At 43.6% G+C, this 19059-nt stretch overlaps 1 protein-coding gene across 3 annotated transcripts in view; it reads right to left on the bottom strand.

Moving 5' to 3' along the window:
• Nucleotides 1–2234: 2234 nt before the first annotated feature.
• The window catches only part of NVL (nuclear VCP like), a 103325-nt gene continuing 86500 nt past the window's right edge, over nt 2235–19059 (bottom strand). For all 3 annotated transcript variants that reach the window (XM_019030929.4, XM_055372251.2, XM_055372246.2), the window contains 4 exons: nt 11376–11452; nt 8086–8174; nt 6100–6170; nt 2235–2552 (listed from right to left, as the gene is read on the bottom strand). In XM_019030929.4, coding sequence (XP_018886474.3) covers nt 2508–2552; nt 6100–6170; nt 8086–8174; nt 11376–11452 — 282 coding nt within the window. In that variant the 3' untranslated portion in view covers nt 2235–2507. The remainder of the gene's footprint in view (nt 2553–6099; nt 6171–8085; nt 8175–11375; nt 11453–19059) is intronic.

Genomic DNA, 19059 nt, shown 5'->3' on the forward strand with positions numbered 1-19059 from the left:
AATCACCTACCTTTAGTATGTGATCCTGATTTGCCTTTTTTTTTCTTTTTTGGTGCTCCCTCTTCTGGTGTCCTAAGGTACCCTCTTCTTCATGCCCTTTCACTGGGCATGGTCATACTCTGCTGAGATGTCTGAATCCTTCTGCGAACTCCTCAAAAAAACGACTGTGTTGGCTGGGCACAGTGACTCACGCCTGTAATCCCAGCACTTTGGGAGGCCAAGGTGGAAGGATAACAAGGTCAGGAGATTGAGACCATCCTGGCTAACACGGTGAAACCCCGTCTCTACTAAAAATACAAAAAATTAGCCGGGCGTGGTGGCAGGCACCTGTAGTCCCAGCTACTCGGGAGGCTGAGGCAGGAGAATGGCAGGAACCCGGGAGGTGGAGGTTGCAGTGAGCTGAGATTGCACCACTGCACTCCAGGCTGGGCAACACAGCAAGACTCCGTCTCAAAAAAAGAAAAAAAAAAAGACTGTTTTATTGACCTTTGTAACCCTGATTTGCTTTTAGTAACATTTTTTCACCACATTCTTTTTGTAAATTTTTTTTTTTTTTGAGACAGAGTCTCACTCTGTTGCCTAGGCTGGAGTGCAGTGGTGCGATCCTGGCTCACTGCAACCTCCGCCTCTGGGTTCATGCGATTCTCCTGCCTCAGCTTCCTGAGTAGCTGGGATTACAGGTGCCTGCCACCACGCCCGGCTAATTTTCATATTTTTAGTAGAGACGGGGTTTCACCATGTTGGCCAGGTTGGTCAAGAACTCCTGACCTCAGGCGATCTGCCCGCCTTGGCCTAGTGCTGGGATTACAGGCATAAGCCACCGCGCCTGGCCTTGTAACATTTTTTTTTTCCTTTTTGTAGAGATCGGGGTGTCTCACTATGTTGCCCAGGCTGCTCTCGAACTCCTGAACTCAAGTGATCCTCCCACTTAGGCCTCCCAAACATGCTAGGATTACAGGCATGTGCCACTATGACTGGCCCACATTCTTAAAAGTAGCCTAAAAATTTTTGTAGAATGAGGTGAAGTAAAAATTTAAGAAGAAAGAAAAGTAGGTAACCAGACCCATCTATATATAACTTCAGGATATATTGTGAGCAACACTGTAAATGATGAGTTGAGATTAAACACAACAAAAATCAAGCCCTTCACAAAGTATTGCCTAGGGACTCATCAAACATATAGAGGCCAAAGGAGAGTCAAATCTGGGACAGTTTGAATATCATAATGATAATAATGGATAATATATTAAAAATAGTAATACTTGACTTTGATGAGGAATGGACTTTATGAGTTTCAAAGTAACTTCCCATAAAATACACATACATTACAAAGTGAAAAAAAAGAGTAAAGAGTAACTTTGTAGTGTGAGAAACCTGGAAGAACTACCTCAAGTGATCACAGTGAACATCATGAGTAACAGGACAAACTGAAATTGCATGCCACATGACAAGCGCACAGTGTCACTTTGTAATCTGCCAAAGATGCATAACTTGAGTCTAATCACAAGGAAAACATCAGACACATCCACACTCAAGGCATTTTACAAAGTAACTGGCCTGAAACCTTCACAAGTGTCAAAAGTCAAACCTGAAGAAGCGTTCCACACTTAAAAGAGATTAAAGAATGTAGCAACTAACTGCAGTGGCCTCCTTTTAAAGCAGTGGTCCCCAACCTTTTTGGCTCAGGCACTGGTTTCGTGGAAGATAATTTTTCCACAGACAGGGTCAGGGGAGGTGGTTTCAGGAAGAAACTGTTCCACCTCAGATCATCAGGCATAAGATTCTCATAAGGAGGGTACAACCTAGGTCCCTCAAGTGCACAGTTCACAACAGGGTTCACGCTTCTATGAAAGTCTAATGCTGCCACTGATCTAACAGGAGGTGGAGCTAAGGCAGTAATGCTCGCTCGCCCACCACTAACCTCCCACTGTGCGTCCTGGTTCCTAACAGGAGACAGATAGGTACCTGTCTCCAACCTGGGGGTTAGGGACCTGTTTTAAAGGACATTATCAGGACAACTAGAGGAACTTGAATGGAGGAGGATTAGATGGCAGTGATATATCAATGTATTAATTCCCTGACTTTGATGGCGGGTTATGTAGGAGAATATCTTCAAGTGTAGGAAATACACATGACAGTATTTGGGAGTGATAGGGCATCAGGTTGGCACTTATTCCTAGATGGTTGTGGAAGGCGGGGGAGGAGATCTCTGTAACTTTTCTGTATAGTCAAAATAGTTCAAAGTAAGTTTTATTTGAAAAATGTAACAGTCATTTTATTTCAGCAGTTTAAAAATTGTCCTTTTTCTTAAAGAGGAAGAAGGCATTTTCACACAAGGCTGGCCAGATGGGAAGAATCTTCAGCTTCAGCTTGGCCTCATTCATTTGAAAATAAAATGTTTACATGAGGCCGCGCCTGTGTCCAGCTGAAAGCGGGTCCTTCAGAGCGTGTGGGGGATTCTCTGCCGGCTTGATGGGCTAGCTCCTCTAAGCCGGCTGCTGGAGACGTCACCGGCTGAGGGACTCCTGCAAACGTTCATACATGATTTGATCCTGAAAGGTGGGAGAACACAGAATACAGAGCCCGTCACTGCTTGTTTTGGGCTGAATGGTGCCCCCCAAAATTCACATGCTGCAGTCCGCACCCGCAGGACCTCAGAATGTGATTATAACTGGAGAGAGGGTCTTTATAGAGGAGACTGGATTAAAATGAGGTCATACAGGTAGACTCTTATCCAATATGACTGCTCTCCTTACAAAAAGAGGGGATTAGGGCACAGGAGGGAAGAGCATGCGCGCAGAGGGAAAAGCACATGCAGGCGCTGGGAGAAGACAGCCATCAGTGAGGACAAAGGCTCCAGAAGAACCAACCCTGCCCAACACTCTCCAGAACTGTGAGAAAATAAATTTTCCACTTTTTAAGCCACCCAGTCTGTGGTACTTTGTCATAGTAGCTCTTGCTGACTAACTTACTGTTAAAGAGAGGTGATATTTTACCTTCCTGCATCTAAATCCTAATCTATACATGCTCCCTTCCACAGGGGACTCCATGACATTCACAATCGTTGACTCAAGTTTTCCTAAAAAATCAGGTCAAGAGTCTTATGTCTATCTAATTAGTGAAGAAAGCACAATTCTAAACTACACTGAATCCAGATGGAAAGGAGGCAAAAGCAGAAACTTCTTTTTTTGTTTTTTGAAACGGAGTCTCACTCTGTCGCCCAGGCTGGAATGCAGCAGTGCAATCTCGGCTCACTGCAATCTCTGCCTCCTGGGTTCAAGGGATTCCCCTGCCTCGGCCTCCTGAGTAGCTGGAACTACAGGTGCGCACCACTACGCCCAAAAAATTTTTTGCATTTTAGTAGAGATGGGGTTTCACCATGTCGGCCAGGATGGTCTCAAACTCCTGACCTCGTGATCCACCCACCTCGGCCTCTCAAAGTGCTGGGATTACAGGCGTGAGCCACTGTGCCAGGCCGGGAAAATAGAAGCTTCTTACACTATATTAACATTCATAAGAAACTGCCAGAATGGGCCGGGCGCGGTGGCTCACATCTGTAATCCCAGCACTTTGGGAGGCTGAGATGGGTGGATCACGAGGTCAGGAGATCGAGACCATCCTGGCTAACATGGTGAAACCCTGTCTCTACAAAAATACAAAAAAATTAGCTGGGCGTGGTGGCGGGCGCCTGTAGTCCCAGCTACTCGGGAGGCTGAGGCAGGAGAATGGCGTGAACCTGGGAGGCGGAGCTTGCAGTGAGCCGAGATCGCGCCACTGCGACAGAGCAAGACTCTGTCTCAAAAAAAAGAAATTGCCAGAATGTTTTCCAGTGTGGTTGTATCTACATTTTCAGCAACAATGTATAAGAGTTCCAGGCCAGGCGTGGTGGCTCAGGCCTGTAACCCAGCACTTTGGGAGGCTGAGGCGGGCCAATCACCTGAGGTTGGGAGTTGGAGACCAGGCTGACCAACATGGAGAAACCCTGTCTCTACTAAAAATACAAAAAATTAGCCGGGTGTGGTGGCACATGCCTGTAATCCCAGCTACTCAGGAGGCTGAGGCAGGAGAATAGCTTGAACTCAGGAGGCAGAGGTTGTGGTGAGCTGCGATTGTGCCATTGCATTCCAGCCTGGGCAACAAGAGCGAAACTCTGTCTCAAAAAAAAAAATAAATAAATAAATAAAAAGAGTTCCAGCTGTTTCACATCCTTGCCACCATTTAGTGTTGCCAATATTTTAAATTTTAGTCATTGTGGTAGGTGTGTAGTAGAATCTCACTGTGGTCAAATTAAAAAAAATGTTTTTTTTTTTGAGACGGAGTCTCGATCTGTCGCCCAGGCTGGAGTGCAGTGGTGCAATCTTGGCTCACTGCAACCTCTGCCTCCCAGGTTCAAGCGATTCTTCTGCCTCAGCCTCCTGAGTAGCTGGGACTACAGGTGCGCAGTAGCTGTGACTACAGGTGCGCACCACCACGCCCAGCTAATTTTTGTATTTTTAGTAGAGACGAGATTTCACTATATTGGCCAGGCTGGTCTTGAACTCCTGACTTCGTGATCTGCCCGCCTCAGCCTCCCAAAGTGCTGGGATTACAGATGTGAGCCACCACGTCTGGCAAATTAACATTTTAAATGTTGGGTGGCAATTCCACTCCTGTGTATTCATCCCAAAGAAACACTTGAAGTGTGTTTTTTCTTCTGTGTTTATTCGTTTGTTTTTGAGACAAGGTTTTGTTCTGTAACCGAGGCTGGAGTACAATGGTGTGATCATGGCTCAGTGTAGCCTCAACCTCCTGGGCTCAAGTAATCCTTCTGCCTCGGTCTCCTAAGTAGCTGGGACTACAGGTGCATGACACCATGCCTGGCTAAGTTTTAATTTTTTTGTAGAGACGGGGTCTCACCATGTTGCCCAGGCTGATCTTTAACTCCTGGGCTCAAGCCATTCTTCCACCTCTGCCTCCTGAGTAGCTGAGATAACAGGCATAAGCCACTGTGCCCAGCTCCAGAGTGATTTTTTTTTTAACCCTTCTCCCACCTATGGTGAAGATGTTTTTATTTCCCTGAAATGTATGGGTAAGTCCCTATGGCTTAGTTTGGGTACAGTCTAGCTCCAAGAAATACAAAGCCATTTATCAAAAAGGGTAGAGTAGGTCAAATAATACTTGAATTAGATGATTAAAATTCTGAGATTGTGGGCCAGGCGCAGTGGCTCATGCCTGTAATCCCAGCACTTTGGGAGGCCAAGGCGGGTGGATCACGAGGTCAAGAGTTTGAGACCAGCCTCGCCAATATGGTGAAACCCTGTCTCTACTAAAAATACAAAAAATTAGCCAGGCGTGGTGGTGCGCACCTATAGTCCCAGCTACTCAGGAGGCTGAGGCAGAAGAATCGCTTGAACCCAGGAGGCAGAGGTTGCAGTGAGCCGAGATCATGCCACTACACTCTAGACTGGGTGACAGAGCGAGACTCTGTCTCAAAAAGAGAAAAAAAAAAAAAAAATCTGAGATTGTGGAGGCAGAAGAGGTCATTCTCTTTCTGAATAAAGTTGTTAGAGAATCTAGTTAGGAAAACTGTGTTCCAGTCCCTAAGAAACATATAAAATTAAAATCTCTCAAGAGCATTCTCACAAAGGCAATTATTTTGCTTGTTTTCAGATCAAAATGAACCATGTAATTTCTTTTTAGGAAGTAGAAGTAGTATACAAAACAATCTGTAAAAGAGTTTAATTCAGCCGGGTGCGGTGGCTCACGCCTGTAATCCCAGCACTTTGGGAGGCAGAGGCGGGCGGATCACGAGGTCAGGAGATCGAGACCATCCTGGATAACACAGTGAAACCCCGTCTCTACTAAAAATACAAAAAAATTAGCCGGGCGTAGTGGCGGGCGCCTGTAGTCCCAGATACTCGGGAGGCTGAGGCAGAAGAATGGCGTGAACCCGGGAGGCGGAGCTTGCAGTGAGCCGAGATGACGCCACTGCACTCCAGCCTGGGCGACAGAGCGAGACTCCGTCTCAAAAAAAAAAAAAAAGAGTTTAATTCATGAGGTCATATCTACTGGTCTAAAATTCTAGTTTCCTTTCTCTATGCATTTAACAGCATTGCTTACCTTTTTTGATACAGATGATCTTACTTTCTTGAAAGCTTCTTCAAAATGCTTATGACTAACCTTGAGTTCACCTACGGAGCAAATGCACAAATATACACATCTCAGTATCGTATGGTAACTGACTTAGAACTTAACTTCCTTTGAAAGATTTCAAAACTTTCAAGGGGTCCACTAAAAAGATCAGTGATGAGATGGGCTCTATTCTTTTTCAGAACAGTATTCTAGCCAGATATATTCTGCTCATCAGATTTTAATCCAAAACCACCCAAAGAGACCTGCCACTCATAAGCTGGTAACTTTTTGTAGGCCTCTTTGCATTAACTTAATGGTGATGCTTATGAAGAAGAGCCAGAATTATTCAGATAATTCAAATAAATTTAACTGGGAATAGAAAGTAGGATTCCATAGTATTAATATTTAAGAGTATGCAACACACAATGAGATCTTATGGAGCCACAATATCATAGAATATTTTATATATAATATATCTCAGCACTGGTTTAGAAGGGAGCTTTAGGTCGGGCGTGGTGGCTCAGGCTTGTAATCCCAGCACTTTGGGAGGCCGAGGTGGGCGGATCATGAGATCAGGAGTTCGAGACCAGCCTGACCAATATGGTGAAATCCCGTCTCTACTAAAAATACAAAAAAAAATAAGTGGGTGTGGTGGCACACGCCTGTAGTCCCAGCTACTCGAGAAGCTGAGGCAGGAGAATTGCTTGAACCAGGAGATGGAGGTTGCAGTGAGCCGAGATCGCGGCACTGCACTCCAGCCTGGGCAACAGAGCAAGATTCAAGTTTTGAAAATAAATAAATAAATAAATAAATAAATAAATAAAAATACAGACAGGGAGGCCAGGCGCAGTGGCTCACACCTGTAATCCCAGCACTTTGGGAGGCCGAGGCAGGCGGCTCACGAAGTCAGGAGATCGAGACCATCCTGGCTAACAGGGTGAAACCCCGTCTCTACTAAAAATACAAAAAAAAAAATTAGTCAGGTGTGGTGGCCGGCGCCTGTAGTCCCAGCTACTTGGGAGGCTGAGGCAGGAGAATGGCGTGAACCCGAAAGGCGGAGCTTGCAGTGAGCCAAGATCGCGCCACTGCACCCCAGCCTGGGTGAGAGCGAGACTCTGTCTCAAATAAATAAATAAATAAATAAATAAATAAATAACAAAATAAAAATAGAGACAGGGTTTTGCTCTGTCACTCAGGGTGGAGTGCAGTGGTGCAATCATAGCTCATTGCAGCCTCGAACTCCTGGGCCTCACCCTCCCAAGTAGTTAGGACTATAGGCATGCACCACCATGCCAGTCTAATTTTTAAATTTTTTATAGAGATGGCATCTTGGTTTGTTGCGCAGGCTGCTCTCAAACTCCTGGGCTCAAGCAATCCTCCTGCCACAGCTTCCCAAAGTGCTGGGATTACAGATGTGAATCACCACACCCAGCAGACAATTTTTCCCCCATATGCACTCAAATAATAACATTAAAGACACTGTCAAATGTGAAGGATGGTGCAAAGCTTTTGAGATGGCCCCAAAGCATCACATAACACAATACGCAGATTTTATATTTTGAAAGGAAAGTCTCAACATATGGAAAGTTATTCCAAATTTCACTTCTCTTGTGTATTTTCTAAGCTCTCCAATTTAGGCTGCATTTTAACAGGCAAGTAGATATCACCTTAGCAAAAGAATACGTTTTTCCAGAATTGATAAGCAGCCCAGACTCATGATGAAGACAGCGAATGGATCCATTTGCCTATAGGGACAGTACTCTTTATTAGAGAGGTACTAAATAACTTTGCTATTATTATAATTGTCAGCAACAGAGGTTACCTAATATTTCAGAACAGCTTCTAACAGTCTTATTAGAAAAACGTTAGCTTTAATATCATAGATAAATAGACACTAGAAAATGGTCATTTTCCAGGGCAACAGTGGTTTTAAGTATCATAATTAGAATTGAGAGATTCTGGAGAGAATTGTACCTTTTTCATTTCCACTCTTCTGTCTTGCCATTTCTTGTCTCAGGGCACAGATAGAAGCTTCTCGTACCAAAGCAGAGAGATCTGCGCCCCTACAATAAAATAGTATTATTTACTTATTCTTAGATACTGCAAAATCCCAGAAAAAAACCCGGAAAACAATTTTCATATAAGTCATATATTAAATAATCAGGAGAGAAAGTGACCAATAAAGATGAGAAATAAATTGATTATCAATCAATAGAAAAGAGCTCTTAGCTTTTATATAAGATATTTCTAGGCCAGGTGCAGTGGCTCACGCCTATAATCCCAGCACTTTGGGAGGCCGAGGTGGGTGGATCACTGGAACAGGAGTTTGAGACTAGTCTCAGCAATATGGAGAAATGCCATATCTACAAAACTACAAAAAAATTAGCTGGGCATGGTGGCATGCGCCTGTAGTCCCAGGCACTGGGGAGGCTTAGGTGGGAGGATCACTTGAGCCTGGGAGGTGGAGGCTGCAGTGAGCCAAGATTGCACCACTGCACTCCAGCCTGGGTGACAGAGTGAGACTCTGTCCCAATTAAAAACCAAAAACAAAAAAAATTAAACTCAAGAAGAAAGGAAATTATGGAGGAAACAATACAATGCATAAAGGGCTAAAGTGCTGACTAGCATATTCATGTATTACATAATGTCTAAAGTAAGCTTATAAAAAAGTCATTTATGGGCTGGGCGCAGTGGGTCATGCCTGTAATTCCAGCACTTTGGGAAGCTGAGATGGCAGAATTGCTTGAGCCTGGGAGGCAAAGGCTATAGTGAGTCTGGGTGACAGAGTGAGACCTTGTCTCAAGAAAACCCCCCAAAAAGTCACTTGTGGCTCCAAGTTCAGAAGGGAAAAATATAAACCCTGGAAAGTCTTTAATGCACCTGATTCAAGTTAAAACTGAATGAACACATCATAAGTTACTTAAAATATGACAAATACAAACAGGCCTTCACTTATTTAATTAGTTCATGTAATAATATGCTGAGTCAGCACAGTTCTGAGTTCAATGAAAGACACTCATGTTGACTGGAGTTTCACTACATTACAGCTGTAACAGGATTCTTAGAGATTATATGAGAAAGAGTTTGAATTTGGGGATAAAAACCTCACTTCTATGATTCACAAGTCTTGGAAAGAAAAGATGAAAATGAAAAATAAATTTTTTAAAAAAACCTCATCTCTGGACATTAAACTTATTATATAATGTTGATAATCCCCATACTATATAAATTTTTTTTTTTTTTTGAGATGGAGTCTTGCTCTGTCACCTAGGCTGCAGTGCAGTGGCGTGATCTTGGCTCACCGCAACCTCTGCGTCCCAGGTATGAGTGATTCTCCTGCCTCAGACACATACTATATAAAAGTAAAGACCCACAGAGCTTAAATTTTTAACTGAATCTGGTGTTTTGTTGGCTAAATGTTAGGGTTATAACATTATTTAATAATCACATACCTGCTGGGGTATTCATTCCTTCCCATACTATGAAATCTAACATTGGTGGAAACACCATTAACTAACACAAACAGATAGCTATAGACTGTAGTGGTGTAGTGTCTCTCAAACTGTAATTATAGTGGCATGAAAATCCAAAATGTACACCATTCAACTTTAGCCCTAACCCCTTCACAGACTGATAGCCTACTTGGTATATCCAAAAGATTTAGCCCAGGGCAAGTTCCGCCACCAAAATCACCTGTTACTCACCGAAAATCTTTTCAGATTTGAGCACTTAAAGCTGTATTATTATTATTTTTTTTGTAGAGACGGGGTCTCACTATGTTGCCCAGGCTGGTCTTGAACTCCTGGCCTCAAACAATCTGCCTGCCTTGGCCTCCCAAAGGGCTAGGATTACAGGTGTGAGCCACTGCTCCCGCCCTTAAAGCAGTAAACTACTCAAGTAGTAGTCTCCTAAGCATAAGGCCATTTCTTTATTTTTAATTTTATTTATTTTTATTTTTTGAGATGGAGTCTCACTCTGTTGCCCAGCCTGGAGTGCAGTGACACGATCTCAGCTTACTGCAACCTCCACCTGCTGGGTTCAAGCAATTTTCCTGTCTCGGCCTCCCTAGTAGCTGCGATTACAGGTGTGCACTACCATGCCCGGCTAATTTTTGTAGTTTTAGTAGAGACAAGGTTTCACCATGTTGGCCAGGTTGGTCTCAAATTTCTGACCTCAAGTGATCTGCCCACCTCAGCCTCCAAAGTGCTGGGATTACAGGCGTGAGCCACTGTGCCTGGCCACATCATTTAAATAAAGACTGGTATGGATTTGATTCCTAATTAGGGGGTGAGGCACATCCTATTTAAGGGGAGGTAGGAGCATTTACATCTGCCCCTCACCACCCCTGCCTGAGACTCTGATCAGTTTCTCTTCACTGAGAATCACTGCTACATTGGAAGGACATAACAGGGGAAAAAAAAGGGCCGGGTGTGGTGGCTCACTGTAATCCCAGCACTTTGGGAGGCTGAGGCATGAGGGACTACTTAAGCTCAGGAGTTCATGACAAGCCTGGGCAATATGGCGAGACCCCAAAACTACAAAATTTTTTTAAAAAAATTAGCTGGGGATGGTAGCATGCACCTGTAGTCCCAGCTATCCAGGAAGTCAAGGCTACAGTGAGCCATGATCATGCCACTGTACTCCAGCCTGGGTGAAAGAGGGAAACCCTGTATGGAAAAAAAAAAGAAAAAAAAGAAACAAAACAAAAAGCCGGAGGGGGCATTGTCTCTGTTAGTTAAACTTGAGTTTCATTTCCTCCCTCTGTGTCCCCAAATTGGGAAAGTTAACAAACAAATTTACTTCAAAACATATGAAGAAAAACTAATAACTGTAACAACCACAAACATAGAAAGGATGAAGGCAGAAATGTCAGATTTCCTGATGTTACTACGGCTATGTGGAGGTGAAAAGACGTGCAGTGAAAATGCATCCCGAGGGCTGCAAAATGTGGCACTTGTAGATTAGTCTCTTTTAAATGCTGATGCACCAGTACAATTTGTAAAGGACAGCAGTGCTGGTTAGGGTAGGTTAAGTACCAAGAGTCAACATATGAAAGGACTCCCCTGTTCCCAGGAATTCCTTCAGGGCCTCCAAACGTGCAGTCTCTTCTCTAAGAAGGGAGATGCCAGACACTTTATGTGCTTCATGGGGTACCTCATTTAATCCTCCCAACAATCTGCTGAGGTGAGCGTCATCACCCCTCATTTTATAGATGAGGAAATTGAACCCCAGAGAGTGAATTGACTTAAGATTTAAATACTTACGTATAGCAATCACAGCGAAGGTCACCAGCAATTGCTTCCAAATTTACATCTGCATCCAGTGGTGGTTTGGTACCATTCTAAGTAAGAGAGAAAAATGATTTTTCATTGGAGCTTTAAAGACCATGCCGGGCGCGATGGCTCATGCTTGTAATCCCAGCACTTTGGGAGGCCAAGGTGGACAGATCACCTGAGGTCAGGAGTTCGAGACCAACCTGGGGAACATGGTGAAACCCCGTCTCTACTACAAATACAAAAATTAGCCGGGCGTTATGGTATGCACCTGTAGTCCCAGCTACTCGGGAGGCTGAGGCACGAGAATTGCTCAAGCCCTGGAGGTGGAGGTTGTAGTGAGCAGAGATCATGCCACTGCAATCCAGCCTGGGCGACATGGTATGCACCTGTAGTCCCAGCTACTCGGGAGGCTGAGGCACGAGAATTGCTCAAGCCCTGGAGGTGGAGGTTGTAGTGAGCAGAGATCATGCCACTGCACTCCAGCCTGGGCGACAGAGTGAGACTGAGTCTCAAAATAAAGATAAAGACCATATTCATCTACATAATAGGTTCTTAATAATGGCTGTTTGACTAAATGAGTATAACTGACTTCCAGACTGGTGCTGTTAAGGTTTATACAAATTTCAATGTTGAGAAATGAGGCTAAGAAGCAGATTCCAAACTTGAGAAAGCTAAAGGCAAACAATTTATGCTCATGAAGTTTGAGGAATTTGTGTACAGCTGCAGCAAATACTAAACACCATCAACAAGAATGAAAATCAGCACTTCGATCTTTCCAAAGGCGAAGAAACACATTTCCTTTCCAGCTTAAATATGGCAAATACTTAAGCAATGCTTAGTGTTGGTGTGAGGCTGGCTAGGACGGAAGAAATAATACTGAACCTGGCCAGGAGAGAAGGAGCAGTATCTGCTCTAAAATAAAAGCACAAAGCACTCTAAGCTCAGTATATTCTTTCTTAATCATTTAGCTAACACTCAATCTTGATTTTGGTGCCAATTCCCCTTCAGCTCATTTCAAGACACATTAGCAATGACAAGTATGTAACTTAGAACTCTTAGAATTTCTCATGAGACTGGATGTAGAGAAAAAAAAACCAACCCAGAATTTTAACACTTAACCCAGTAACTTGCATGCATACATTATGTTTAATAATATTTTTAGTGACAAACTGCAGAGGCAAACAAAACAAGCTTTTTCTTCCCCCCAGGGTCTTGCTCTGTCGCCCAGGCAGGAGTGAGTGGAACAACCACAACAGACTTGACCTCCTCGGCACAAGAGATCCTTCTACCTCAGCCTCCCGAGGAGCTGGAACTACATGCCACCATGCCTGGCTAATTTTTTTTTTTATTTTTATTTTTTGAGATAGTCTCGCTCTGGAGTGCAGTGGTGCGATCTTGGCTCACTGCAACCTCTGTCTCCTAGGTTCAAGCAATTCTCCTGCCTCAGCCTCCTGAGTAGCTGGGACTACAGGCATATGCCACTATGCCTGGCTAATTTTTTATATTTTTAGTAGCGATGGGGTGGCGTGTGCCTGTAATCCCAGCTACTTGGGACACTGAGGCAGGAGAATCACTGGAACCCGGGAGGTGGAGGCTGCAGTAAGCCATGATCGCACACCATTGCACTCCAGCCTGGGTGACAGTTTGAGAGTTGGAGACTTGGTCTCAAAAAAAAAAAAAAAAAAAAAGAAGACACACACACAAAAGTGAATAAACACAAGCCATTAAGCTTTTCTCTTTTCTTTTTTTTTTTCTTTGAGACAGGGTCTGGCTCTGTCATCCAGGCTTAGTGCAATGGCGCAATTTCAGCTTACTGCAACCTCCACCTCCCGGGCTCAAGCCATCCTCCCACCTCAGCCTCTTGGGTAGCTGGGACTATAGGCACCCACCACCACACCTGGCTAATTCTTGTATTTTTTGTAGAGATGGGGTTTCACGATGTTGCCCAGACTGATCTCAAACTCCTCAGCTCAAGCGACCTGCCCGCCTTGGCCACCCGAAGTGCTGAGACTACAGGTGAGGGCCACAGCACCTGCCCAGTAAGCTTTTCTTAGTGTAAAACGTCAGCCTGGCAAAGTGCTCCAGGCACAGGGTTCGGCGACCTGGCTGAGAGGACTGGAGCTGCCGGCCTTGTGCACTAGTTACCTGTTGCTCTGCCCACACTCACATACCAGCGTCTCACTGCCTCCCAGCAGGGCATGTTCAAGAACTGCATAAATTATACATCTGTTAGTTGCTATCACTAAATAAAATGGACATGTTATCTACCACAGGTTCAAGAAACAGTTAATTTCCCATTCAATCCATTTTGACCTGGGACACAAACTATGATCTTAGGCAAACAATCTTGTGCTTTTTTCTCTAAGTAATAAAACTAAAGGGTCAGAATGCAGGATTGCTAAGCATCTTTAAGTGTAAACAATTTTCAACTGAGTCAGGATAGTGGTCAATCCTGGGGGCAGGTAGAAGTGGGTAGTGGCTGGAAGTAGAAGAGCAGCTTTTGTCGGTGTGGGAATGTTCTATTTTATTGTGGCAAAACATACAAAAAACTGACCATTTCAACCACTTTTCTGTGTACAGGTCAGTGGCATTAAGTCCATCCACATTGTTGTATCACCCCTATCCGGCTCCAGAACTTTTTTATCTTCCCAAAGAAAACAATGCATCCATTAAACACTAACTCCCCATTCTTCCTGCCCCCGCCTCCCAACCTCTGGCAGTCACCATTGTACTTCATAATTCTATGAATTAGACTTGGAGTGTTCTCTTTCTTGATCTGGAGACTTTGTAACAATTCATGGAGCTGGACATTTACTACTTTTTAATTTTTTTCTTGAATCTCTAAATCTACTTTACATTTACCACTTTTCTGTAGGTGTATCATACTTCAATAAAAAGACCTAAACAGTGGAAGTAACACTGGGCGAGGAATTAGAAAACCTGAGTTCTAAAGTTCAAATTTGCAACTGAATGGCCCTTATAGAACTTTGTTAATCTTTATTATTTAATTTTTTAAATAAAGTATCTTAATAGATAAGTATCTTATTTCCAGATGAGTGTGTGTGTGTATATATATATATATATATATATTTTTTTTTTTTTTTTTTTTTTTTTTTTTGAGACGGAGTCTCGCTATCGCCCAGGTTGGAGTGCAGTGGCGCGATCTCGGCTCACTGCAGGCTCCGCCCCCCGGGGTTCACGCCATTCTCCTACCTCAGCCTTTTGAGTAGCTGGGACTACAGGTGCCCGCCACCTCGCCCGGCTAATTTTTTGTATTTTTAGTAGAGACGGGGTTTCACCGTGTTAGCCAGGATGGTCTCGATCTCCTGACCTCGTGATCCGCCCGCCTCGGCCTCGCAAAGTGCTGGGATTACAGGCGTGAGCCACCGCGCCCAGCCGAGTATATATAATTTTGTGCTATATTTGAGAGGGGAGGGGGGCATCAGTGAACATATAATAGTGATTTCTTAAAATGAAGACTAGCGTAGAATTTCTTGCTATGGTGGTGGGGCTGCCACATTAGGTAGGAGCCCTTGTTAAGTGCTTTCTATGATTTTAAGAACCTATCAACTTACCTCGACTGTCACACTGTCACATTAACTGTACGGATCTTCCCTAAGGACACTCTGCGTGCTGTTAGATAATCTAATCTGAAACTATCCAGTGTCCTGTTTTAATCAAAAGCTGTATCATAAGAAGACAATTCTTTTATACTTCTCAATATCTAAATTCTACCCTTGGGTTAAGCTGGACCTCCACAAGGTCATGTGCATCCTCAGAGTGCATTTCTTGGACCTTCATCAAATTGTATTTAACGAACTGGCTTTGAGTAATACCCTCAGTTTATATTAAGAAAATGACAAGCCTCAGTCCCAAGAGGCTTATTGTGTTTGTGTCAGAAATACTGTTAAAGACATTGTGCATCGCATCTTAGTGTTCTCTTTGTGAGTACCCAGAGGAGGAATTTTTCTTTTTTCTGTCTCGCTCTGTCACCAGGCTGGAGTGCAGTGACGCAATCTCGGCTCACTGCAACCTACGCCTCCCAGGTTCAAGCGATTCTCCTGCCTCAGCCCCGAGTAGCTGGGATTACAGGCACGCGCCACCACAGTTGGGTAATTTTTTTTTTTTTTGAGACAGAGTCTCACTCTGTCACAGGCCCAGGTTGGAGTGCAGTGGTGCGATCTCAGCTCACTGCAACCTCCGCCTCTCAGGTTCAAGCGATTCTCCTGCCTCAGCCCCCCAAGTAGCTGGGATTACACCGCTACTTGGGACTACGCCGCCACCACGCCTAGCTAATTTTTTGTATTTTTAGTAGAGATGGGGTTTCACCATGTCGTCCAGGCTGGTCTTGAACTTCTGACCTCAGGTGATCCACCCACCTTGGCCTCCCAAAGTGCTAGGATTACAGGCGTGAGCCACCGCGCCCAGCCAACGCTGGGTAATTTTTGTATTTTAGTAGAGACGGGGTTTCACCATGTTGGTCAGGCTGGTCTCAAACTCCTGACCTTGTGATCCACCCGCCTCCACCTCCCAAAGTGCTGGGATTACAGGGGGGAGCCACAGCCCCCAGGAGAGGAGGAATTTTCCTCACATTTGCATAATGGGAGCAATTGTCAGCTTTCTATTCTTAGCATATCCTTTGTTTAAGAAAAATCTTTTGTGAAAGAAAGCTCAGTATATAAAGGAACACAATAAATAAATGAGGTGGGGTATGAGCTTCACAAAACGAATTCACTGTTATATGTTTAGATACTCTCAGAAGTTTCCTAATTCTTAGAAGATTAAACCTTTAGAAAAAGAAATAATTTCAAGTACCCTCACTTGAAAGAAAGTAACAAACTGTCCTTTTTTTTTTTTTTTTTTTTTTGAGACAGAGTCTCGCCCTGTGGCCCAGGCTGGAGTGTAATGGCGTGATCTCGGCTCACTGCAAGCTCCGCCTCCCGGGTTCAAGAGATTCTCCTGCCTCAGCTTCCCAAGTAGCTGGGATTACAGATGCACACCACCATACCCGGCTAATTTTTTGTATGTTTAGTAGAGACGGGTTTCACCATGTTGGCCAGGCTGGTCTCAAACTCCTGACCTGGTGATCCACCCACCTTGGCCTCCCAAAGTGCTGGGATTACAGGCACAAGCTACCACGCTTAGCCAAACTCTCCTTTTTTTGAGGGCATGAGGTATGCTCTACCTAGGATACCTCCAAAAGTTTCATTAGCAACATTACTTTCTAATTAGTAGAAATAAGGGCTAAGGAATCTTTGGATCACTGAAATCTAACTATTCTTTAATTGAAATGTGGTAATGTTTCTGACTTATAGTAAGAACTAAAATGAATTCTATTTATTCTCAAGTGAGAGCAAAGAGAAAAATTTTAAATGGCATAATAAAGAGCTTATAAAACAAAATAGGAGGATTTTGGAAAATCATTTATTGAAATGGTACTAGGATATTTAGAAGTATTTAGAAGCTTAAATTAATTTGGTTTTTCTTTATGACATTATCTCTATTACGATATTATATTATTTTTTAATAAAGGCCCTAATGGAAATCTCAAATAGTTTGGTAACTATAGAAAGCTAAGCTAAAGGAATTATTAGAAAAAGAAGGAAAATAGTCTCTTAAGGAAATTATAGGCCAGGCATGGTGGCTCATGCCTGTAATCTCAGCACTTTGGGAGGCCGAGGCGGGTGGATCACCTGAGGTCAGGAGTTCGAGACCAGCCTGGGCAATATGGTGAAACACCATCTCTACTAAAAATACAAAACTTAGCTGGGTGTGGTGGCAGGTGCCTGTAATCCCAGCTACTTGGGACACTGAGGCAGGAGAATCGCTTGAACCCGGGAAGAGGAGGTTGCAGTGAGCTGAGATCAAACCATTGCACTCCAGCCTAGGGAACAAGAGCGAGACTTCGTCTCAAAAAAAAAAGAAAAAGAAAAAGAAAAACAGGTGTGGTGGCAGGCGCCTGTAATCCCAGCTACTTAGGAGGCTCAGGCAGGAGAATCACTTGAACCTGGGAGGCAGAGGTTGCAGTGAGCCAAGACCACGCCATTGCACTCTAGCCTGGACATCAAGACCAAAACTCTGTCTCAAAAAAAAAAAAAAAAGTTATATCCCACAAATACTGTATGATTCTACTTGTATGAGGTACCTAGAATAGGCAAAGCATAGAGACAGAAAGTAGAATGGTGGTTGCCAGGGGTAAGGAAGAAGGAATGGGCAGTTTGTGTTTAATGGGGACAGAGTTTCAGTTTGGGAAGATGCAAAAGTTCTGGAGATGAGTAGTGGTGATAGTTGCACAACAATGTGAATGTACTTAATGCCACAGAAATATATACTTAAAAATGGCTAAAATGGTAAATTTTATGTTATGTATCTATAGTATTTTACTAAAATCTGAAAAAAGTTATGGCTCATTTACACTGATATTTTCCTATAATTCGTATTAAGCATTATATGTTATGAAATACTCAGGTTCAAAAAGTAATTCAAGATGTGCTACTACTTTTATTTTAACAAATATTTTTATTTGGTCATACAAATCTACTCTTTTTTTTTTTTTTTGAGACGGAGTCTCACTCTGTGCCCAGGCTGTGCAGTGGCGTGATCTCACTTCACTGGGTTCAAGCGATTCTCCTGCCTCAGCCTTCCGAGTAGCTGGGACTACAGGTGCATGCCACCATGCCTGGCCAATTTTGGTATTTTCAGCAAAGATGGGCTTTCACCACATTGGTCAAGCTGGTCTCAAACTCCTGACCTCAGGTGATTCACCCGCCTCGGCCTCCCAAAGTGCTGGGATTACAGGTGTGAGTCACCATGCCCAACCAAATTTATTCTTAAATCTATTCTTAACTACATATCAGAGTTTAGAATCATTAATGCTTGTTTTTTTTTTTTTTTTTTTTTGAGACAGAGTTTCGTCCTGTTGCCCAGGCTGGAGTGCAACGGCGTGATCTTGGCTCACTGCAACCTCTGCCTCTGGGTTCAAGCGATTCTCCTGCCTCAGCCTCCCGAGTAGCTGGAATTTACAGGTGTGTGCCACCACACCCAGCTACTTTTGAATGAGATCACCTCATTCAGGTGATCTGCCCACCTTGGACTCCTAAAGTGCTGGGATTACAGGTGTGAGCCACCGTACCTGGCTAGTAATTTTATTTATTTATTTTTTATTTTAAAATCCAGCTTCTGCAGGAAGCAATTTTTATTCACACAGTCGACTGTGAAAAATTAAAGAAAGGGCCGGGTGTAGTGGCTCAGTCTTGTAACCCTCTACCTTGGGAGGCTGAGGTGGGTACATCGCTTGAGCTCAGGAGTTCAAAACCAGCCTGGGCAACATGGTTAAACCCTGTTTCTACAAAAAAAAAAAAAAAAAAAAAAAAAAAAAAAAATTAGCTAGGCCTGGTGGCACGTTCCTGTAGTCCCAGCTACTCAGGGAGCAGAGGCGGGAGGATCACTTGAGCCTGGGAGGTTGAGGCTGCAGCGAGCCAAGACTGCGCCACTGCCCTCCAGCCTGGGTGACAGAGCAAGACCTTGTCTCAACAACAACAACAACAAAAGTTTGTAAAAAGTTTGCTCATCAGCAAAAGGAAAATATTTAAATATTTTGTAAGACATATACTTCAAAGGGAGTTTCAAGGTTTAAGCATGTGTATAAATGTAAAATGAAAATACTACATGG

Source organism: Gorilla gorilla, chromosome 1 (genome assembly GCF_029281585.2).
Source record: "Gorilla gorilla gorilla isolate KB3781 chromosome 1, NHGRI_mGorGor1-v2.1_pri, whole genome shotgun sequence".
Taxonomy (NCBI): domain Eukaryota; kingdom Metazoa; phylum Chordata; class Mammalia; order Primates; family Hominidae; genus Gorilla; species Gorilla gorilla.